General features: G+C 51.7%; 1 protein-coding gene across 1 annotated transcript in view; it reads right to left on the bottom strand.

Moving 5' to 3' along the window:
• Positions 1-1,592: 1,592 nt before the first annotated feature.
• The window catches only part of LOC103803589 (excitatory amino acid transporter 4-like), a 9,010-nt gene continuing 2,245 nt past the window's right edge, over positions 1,593-8,357 (bottom strand). Inside the window, exons 4-9 of the mRNA XM_009076161.1 lie at positions 8,092-8,134; positions 7,161-7,501; positions 4,356-4,589; positions 2,935-3,129; positions 2,364-2,498; positions 1,593-1,791 (exon numbers count right to left, since the gene is read on the bottom strand). Of these exons, the coding sequence (XP_009074409.1) occupies positions 1,593-1,791; positions 2,364-2,498; positions 2,935-3,129; positions 4,356-4,589; positions 7,161-7,501; positions 8,092-8,134 (1,147 nt within the window). The remainder of the gene's footprint in view (positions 1,792-2,363; positions 2,499-2,934; positions 3,130-4,355; positions 4,590-7,160; positions 7,502-8,091; positions 8,135-8,357) is intronic.

Below are 8,357 nucleotides of genomic sequence, written 5' to 3'. Positions count from 1 at the left end.
CCATGGCCAAAACAGGACAGCTGCACTGCAACCCCAACGCTGCATCCTTCACATCGTCCTGACTGTGCCTAGGCTTCCTTTTCTGCATATTCATGGGCCTGGATATTATGAAGCAAGTCCTAGTGGTGCTGTTCACTGGTGGGAGAGGTACCAGCTGTGGTCCTGGCCATGCCAGGGAAGGGGGAGAGAGAATGGATGAAGCAGGTGCCACCTCTAGCTTTACCCTCTGAGATGTTTCGGATGTCACTTGAGCTTATGTCCGAGTGTGTCAAACAGAAGTTGAACTCCACTTGTTAAGGAGTGAAAATGAGCAGACCACAAGTGAAAGCTTGTGGTCTTTTTTATGGAGAGAGTGCTCAGGCATTGGAATGTGCTGCCCAGGGAGGTGGTGGGTTCACCATCCCTGGAGGTTTTCAAGCTGAGACTGGATGTGGCACTTAGTGCCATGGGCTAGTAACCACGATGGGGTTGGGCTTGATGATCCTAGAAGTCTCTTCCAACCTGGCTGATTCTATGATTCTATGAAAAGTTTATCCTGAAGTTGTAAGTTTGGGGACTGGGAAACTTGTGCAAGGGTTGAGAAGTGATTTGGTTCTGGCTAGGAAAGATTAGGAGCTGCAGAAAGACAGAGATATTGGAAAGCACATTCTGGAGCAAAGTGACTGAGGGGAAGGCACTTCTGAAAAGAGCCCAAGATGAGCACATCATCCTTGTGATGAGGAGTGAAACTGTTTTCTGAGCAAATCTGAGGTGGCAGAGAATCATCCCTGGCAGGGAGGTACCACTCAGCTGCTCAGGAGAACAAACTGTTTGGAAACTTTGTGTTTCCCCTTCTGGTTTCCCCAAGAGGAGAAGAGCTCACTAAAGAGAAACGGAGCTAACTGGTGTTTGGCAGAGCTTGGCAGAGGAGAGAGCTGTTTCAGAGACTGAATAATGGATATAATAACTAACTGTTTGTTTCCTTCACAATCCTTTAACACCTTCCACTAGTGAGAAGCCTGTTGACCCCTACTGGTGCTAGCAGCCAGCAGACCCTGTCCTTGCTGTATGACCCATATTCCTGCAGGAGCTGAGGGGACTCCAGGATCTGCAGCCAGAAGAGTTGCTAGAGGAGCTCTCAAGAAGCATCATCTGCATGTCTGTGCAGACACCAGGACTGTGAGCAAGGAGGGCAATGCTAACAGCTTGCCTGTGGGCAGGCACTGCCCAAGTGAAGACTTTGCAGCTGCATCCACAGGGCAGAGTCCCCAGGGCCACAGTTTGGTGTTCCCCACCCACCTGAGCTCAGAAACAAGGGAGCTCCTAGTCCAGCTCCTTCTCTGAGTCTTCTCTTTCCTCAGGTCTAGCTCTTAGACCCCAGAAGAATGATTAAATCAGGCTTTTGTGGAGTAAAACTTCCTTTGCAGTTTAATTTTCTCCTCTTTAATGCCAGTGGGGGAGAAACAGGGTCAGGGAAGACTGTGTGTGGCAGAGGGAGGAGAAGAGTGAGCATCTCGGAGAGTGAGTCTTTTTTTTTTTTTTGTCCTCCACTATGGACTTCTGTTTGAAGTCTTTGCTTTTTAGAGCACTGAAGTGCCCTGTGCTGCCCGAGCTCACAGAGCTGTCTCCCTCCCGGGCTGCCTGCGGGTGTCGTTCTGTGAGCAAACCTGCTGGGAGAGCTCTCGTCTCTCCTCTAGCCCACAATTACCGAGTTCGCAGTCCTGCGCATCCAGCTCTTGCCGGGAGAGGTGCTCCACAATTCCAGCGCCCAGAGAGTCCCCCAGGACGTTGGTGGTCGTTCTGAGACGATCCCTGAAAAACCAGAGGGAAAACCAAAAGTACAGCTGCAGTAACAGCTGAGGGGATGAAGATTGTTTCAACGAACACCTTCGTTGAAAATTTTTCTACTTTTGAAGTCACCCTAATAATTGATGCTTCATATTGGACAGGAAAATGACTCCCAGAGAGTCTCCCTTGATTGGTCTCTCTCTCTCACATTCATTCCTGATCTATTGCATTCTCAATTTCTCACTGAAAATTTTTGGACTTGACACAAAACAAGAGAAAGGTTCCTGTGGTTCCTCATGGACACTTCCCTTTCCAAGGGCCTTGCTGCAGGCTCAGGTTCTGGGGGTCTTTTAAGGTAAGGCAAAGAGAGGACATCCTGTTTGGCCACCAGGTTGAGCTTCAAGTGACCTCTGTCTGCTGCCTTGGGTCACTGAAGTGCATGGTGAAGGCTCCAGCATGGGCAGAGAGGGTCTCACAGATGTGCATAAGGCTTACTGGTACAGGATACTGAGATCACTCTTAGCAGAGACACTGGGAGCACAGAGGAGCTCTGTAAGCACCAGCAGGAGCTCACAGCAGCTGAGCAGAGAACTTACAGAAACCAGTCGACAGCGATGATCAGCGTGATGTCCTCGGTGGGCAGCCCCACTGATGTCAGCACTATGACCATTGTCACCAGTCCTGCCTGGGGGATCCCTGCAGCCCCAATGCTGGCTGCTGTGGCAGTGATGCTGCAGGGAACAGGAAAGCACAGTTGTTAGCAAAGGGAATGGAAAGAGGTGGTTGCATTTTCAGAAATGTTAGGAAGGAGCTCAAACTCATCATCTACAAAACACCTTGGCTGCCTCTCTGGTCACTGAGCAGGATGGTGACACATGGGACATAACACAAGGCCAGGCTGCCCCTGCCAGACACCTCCTTTTAACACACTGCAGCTCTTCCTAAGGAATGGCCCAGGATGTGCAAGAAGGGTTCAAGTGGAGCCTCAAAGACATGATGCCCAAAGCATCTGTGCTTCAACACCTGGAGCTGTAGCACACTCTTCCTTCCCATACTTTTTGTCCCCCTCTTTGCACCTTCTGAGCAAAAGAAGGACCTGATCACACCTCAGATAAGCCAACAAAACTGCAGCCTTTCCTGCAGTCCCCAAACTCTTTCAAAGATCACCTGATTGTGATGATCTGCCCGAAGTCAAGTTCGTAGTTGTTGACTTGTGCAATGAAGATAGCTGCCAGGGCCTCGTAGAGAGCAGTGCCATCCATGTTGATTGTGGCTCCCACAGGCAGCACAAACCTGGTGATTCGCCTGTCCACACCGTTGTTCTCCTCCAGGCACCTGAAGGTGATGGGCAGGGTCGCTGAGCTGAAAGGAGTGCACACAACAGCATGAGTTGGGTGTATGCTGACTTTGGAAGAGGGACTAAGTCTCTGCCTGGTTTATGACCTTACCCACCTGCTTTTTCACCCTGCCATGTGAGCCAGAGGCCAGAAGCTGCTAGAAGAAAGAACAGTCTAAGCAAGGCTTCCTCACACATGCTGCAGCTGCACACTCAGACATGGCTGGGCCAGGGGCTGTGCAGCCCTGAGGCTGATGATGCTGGTCTAACACCAAAAGGAGGTGATGCTGGAGGATTCAGGGTACACAGGACAGAGCCTCAAGTCCAAAATTTCTTTTCCAGCTATTAAAAAAGCTCAAGCCCTTTCTCACCCCTCTCAGTCCATAAGACAGGAATGGCAAATGTGTGAGGATATATGTTGCAGAGAAAGCAGATAATTGTTTCTGACAGAGAACACGAGCAGGAAACATGCTGTGTGCTTTGCCCTGAGAATGTATGTGGAAGACACTGTTATGTACTTGCCAGGAAATGAATCTAACAGGAACATGGCACAGTGTAAAACCAGCTATCTCCAGTCCCCTGCTTTGGCTGTTTGGCAATCACTGAACACACTGGTGCTGATGCTTTTGCCTAGGCCTCCAGGGAGTTTAGAGCCAGAGAGGCTGTGCTCATGTGTGTGAGAGATGTGTGAGAGTGTGGGATAATGCTGTGATTCAGCAGGGTTTGAGATCTGCCCTGAGCTCAGCACTGTAGAGCTACAGGCAGAGCCACCACTGTGTTTGGGAGGGAGGACTATGGGCAGATCCACCCTGGATCTGCTGGGTGGATACTGTGTTTGGGAGGGAGGACTATGGGCCATGCCCTGCTGGGCAGAGGTGGATGTGTATTTAGGGCTCCTGAGTAGGGCAGTGGGGTCTTTCCACTCTCAGATGAGCTTGGCTGAAGCAGTGCAAAAAGCTGCTAGTGCTAGAAATTGTGAGACCACAGTTCTGTCCAGAGTGCAATGGAGTGCTGAGACATGTTAGGGTGCTCAGGCACTGGAATAGGTTTGCCCAGGGAGGTGGTGGAGTCACCACCCTTGGAGGTGTTTAAGAGGCATCTGGGCTTGGTGCTGGAGGATATTGCTTAGGGTTTAGGGGCTGCAGTGGAGTGACAGGTGAATGGTTGGACTTGATCTAAAAGGTCTCCCCCAGCCCTGATGGTTCTGTGATTCCACATCCACAGGAGCCCCAGTCCCACACAGGTGCCATACCTGGAGGAGGTGCCCAGGGCGGTGATGAGAGCCTGCAGCAGCCCCGCGATGAACACCCAGGGGTTTCGGTGGGTGACGATGAAGTAGAGCAGGGGCAGGATGCAAAGGGCATGGATGAGCAGTCCCACAATGACAGTGAGGGTGTACATCCCCAGCTGGCCTCCCATCACTGCCAGGTCATCCATCTCCAGGATTTTGCCAGCAATCAAAAACATGATCCCGACTGGAGCATACCTGCGGCAGAAACACAAGGCCGATGCTCAGAACTGGCTCCCACACTTCCACCCCAGCTTTAACACATGCTCTCTGGACAAATCCCCAGTGAGCCAGCACATCAGGACTGCTCACTGAGCCTAATCCCTGGATGACACTGCTGCTTTCTTTTGTGAAAACCTGGAAAGAGCTGAGACTCGTTCACCACATGGTCAGAAATCAGCTCTGGTTGCACGGTTAGGGCTCCCAGCACTCACAGCTTGGGCACTGGTAAAGGTTTCCTCCTCCTTTTGGGTTCCCTACATGTTTCTACAACACTCCTTGTACAATTGGTAGGAGAAGTGATGTAGAGAAGCCTTCGGAGTCCCTTCTTTTCCTGAGAGTAACTTTTTTACTGAGGCACAGGAGAAATAGGAAATGAAGGAGTAAAGGCAGGAGTGCCCTGCAGGCTCTGGGATATCAGCCTCGCTGCCTTCAGACATTCACATTGAGGGAACAGGAACATATAGGGAATCCAGATGTGGCAGAACAAGGACTGGGCACAGCAGCACCTGTAAAAGCAGCCATGGCTCAGGTCAGACCCCATTTGGAGGTACACTGCTGTCCTTTCATTCCTCGTGGCTTTCTGCCCCCTCCACAGCAATGCACCTCATGAGCAGCAGTGAGGCTGCACAGAAAGGAAGCCACGAGACAGACACGGAGAAAATCACGGGCACTAAACTAAACATGGATGAGTAACTGGATAATCCCAGCTCCGTGGCCACAGCTCTCCAGGCTGAGCCTCTGCAGCTCCAGAGCTCACATGCAGTTCATGCACAAGGCTCAGAGGTCCACATGCCAAACTCCAACTTAGCCTGGGAGGTTTGGAAAAGTTTCAGGAAAGGATTTAATGAATATTTCATTTCCTCTGACCTTCCTCTTAGAAGACATCCTTGGCTGCAGCCAGTGACCAGATCTCCCCAGGGCAAACAGACTGACTTCAGGGAGGAGAGCTGGGCAGTCCTGCCTTGGGAACTAGCAGGATTGTGGAAGGCAGGAGGTCTCACCAGACACAGTCTGCTGTGTGTGCACAGGCAGTGTCCTGAGTGTAACCAATCTTCTATACACCAACAGCCTTCCTTCATCTAAGGGTGGGTGGCAGGAGGGGTGTTACAGGGCTCTGGAGTAGTGTGCAGGTCTGCTGGTTCCTCCGTGCTCATCCTCTCCCTTCTATGCCCTTGGGCAACCCTTATATCTGAGGAGAGCAAAGCCTCAAGTTCTGGCTCAGCCATGGAGAAAGAGATCCCAGAAGGGTTGGGGCTCCCCAAGACTCTGCTGTGAGCTGAGGGGTGTTCTTCCCTTCTGTGCCTTTCTGTGCAAGGCCTGTCCTCCTGTGCTCAGGGTTTGGCTCTGAGATACAAGACTGTAAGACCAGGGAAAGGAAGCTGGAGTGATGTAAAATGGGGAGTGTGGGGCTGGCAGATCCCTTCCCTCTCAGACACTTCCATGTGTTCTGCCAGACCCACATCCCTTCTGCTTCTCAGTACCTATCATAGCCCCCTGTTTAGACCTTGAGCCCCAGATGGGGAAAGAGCCTAAAATAACAAGATTGGGTAAAATGCTGCCTTCTAGAGAGGACAGGCTGAGAGAGCTGGGGTTGTTCAGCCTGGAGAAGAGAAGGTTGTGTGGAGACCTCAGAGCAACCTGCAGGAGCTGAAGGGGCTCCAGGGAAGCTGCAGAGGGATCTGTGCTAGGAGCTGCAGGGACAGGACAAGGAGCAATGGGGGGAAATGGAAAGAGGGAAATTTAGGTTAGATATCAGGCAGAAGTTTTCCCTGTGAGGATGGTGAGACTGGCACAGGTTGCCCAGGGAGGCTGTGGCTGCCCCAACCCTGGCAGTGTTCACAGGTTGGATGAGCCTTGAGCAACCTGCTCTGGTGGGAGGTGTCCCTGCCCAGGGCAGGGGTTGGGGCTGGAGGATCTCTAAGCTCCATCCCAACCCCTGAACATACTATGACACTATGATGACACTTGTCTCAGCAATGTCTTGCTTGTCTGGACCATGTGCTGCAGGCAGCCTCACACGAAAGCAGCTGAGCTCTAGAGGAGTTGGGATCTGGGAGACCTCAAACTGAAGGGCAGTAAATTTGAGCTGATCTTCTCAATCCTGTTTAGCTCTCAGAGCTATTGCACACAGCTGCCACCCCGAGAGCAGGAAGGTGGTTACTGTGATTCATAGCTAAGTCAGACTCCTGGAACATAGCTGGAAGGAAAACTTTTGGTGGGAAAGCCTCACACCCTACCCCTGTTGGTAAGGCTAAGAGATCTTCCACTCCAGCTCTCTGGTCTTCCAAGGATGTTTCCAGCAGCCTCAAGAAAAGCAAATCCTGGTGTACCTGATATTTCTAAGTTCAAAACAAAACAAACAGGAAATGAAATGTGAACAAATATCCCATCCAGACTTTTCCCTCCAGCCTGATGGAGCCAAAGGAGAGCTGTGCCCATCTGCTTTCCCTGTGCATGTGCATGGCATCCTCAAAGCTACCCCACTCCTCAGCATGTCAGTGAAACTGCACCTGCAGACCTCCTGCTCCAACAGGCCGTGCTCCTCACCAGATGATAATGGCCACCAGCCTCATGATGGCTTCGTTGAGGCAGTTAAAGAACTCCCGCAGGGCCCGTCCCTTCTGCTTCATGCTGCCGATCACCAAACCGAAGCACATGGAGAACACTACCAGCCCCAGAGCGTTCACCCCATTGGCTGAGCCCGGGATGGGAATGACTTCTTCAAAGGTCAGCACCTCGGAGATGGTCTCCAGGGCATGAGTGACGTTCTCCAGGATGCTGGTGAAGTTCTCAGGCACAGGGAACGGAGTGGCTGTCGCACCCGCGGTGACGTTGCCGCTGTGCAGGACAGTTCTGGTGAAGACTCTGGTGCTGTACTGCGTCTTGTACTGCAAAGACACAGATCATCTGATGCACTCCTGGGCCTGAGTTCAGGAGCTCAGGGCATGTGCTAAGCTCTGGCATCACTTCCTAAAGAAAGGAGAGTTCTGCAAGCTCCTGCTGACCTGTGTGGGAAATTTGCCTTGCCTACAAGCTCTGCAGTGTAGTGCTTTCATCCTAGAGTTCATAGAGCTGAAGGTCAAAAGAGACCACCAGAGCATCTCATGCCACTAGGACTGAGATATTCTGGCTTCTCTGATAACCCTTTGTCCTGCTTCCAAGGGCACTAGCACTACAGAAGAGACAAATCCTGGGAGAATCTGCTCCATTTCCATTTCTGCCAGTCCCAGCCTCCTACCTGACAGGGCACAAACCCTTCCTGCCCCTGTGGGATGGGATGGAGGTTGAAGCCTCTGTCTACAGACAGCTTGAGAAGCTTCCATGGAGGGTGCTACAACACAGACTAGTGACTGCAGTGCCTCCTGGAGCACTCAGACCTGGGGAAGCAATTGCTATTCAGCCCTTAGAGAGGTAGCCAGGATCATGGTCTGGGGCAGAGGGTGCAGAGAGAAGGGACAGTGCAGGTGAGGTTTCATACCTGTTTGAAGCAGGCTTCTACCAGGTTGGGCGGGAACATATTCCTGCAGCAAAACAAGGAAAGAGTTATTGTCCTGATGAACTAGGAAGAAAACAAGGGATTCTTGGCCAGCTTCTCTGGGGAAGGCATGCAGCCATTGAGAGTTGTTTTGAGGAGCACACCTTGGCCTCTGACATGAATGCCTGCACAGAAGGGCTGGACTCCAGGCCAAGGACTCAGGCTCTGAGTGGCAAAGCCAGTTAGCCAGACTAAGCTAGAAGTATTAG

The sequence above is a fragment of the Acanthisitta chloris genome, unplaced genomic scaffold (genome assembly GCF_000695815.1).
Source record: "Acanthisitta chloris isolate BGI_N310 unplaced genomic scaffold, ASM69581v1 scaffold8150, whole genome shotgun sequence".
In the NCBI taxonomy this organism is placed as follows: Eukaryota; Metazoa; Chordata; class Aves; order Passeriformes; family Acanthisittidae; genus Acanthisitta; species Acanthisitta chloris.
Note: the sequence above shows the minus strand (reverse complement) of the source record. Positions and strands in the feature narration are given on the sequence as shown.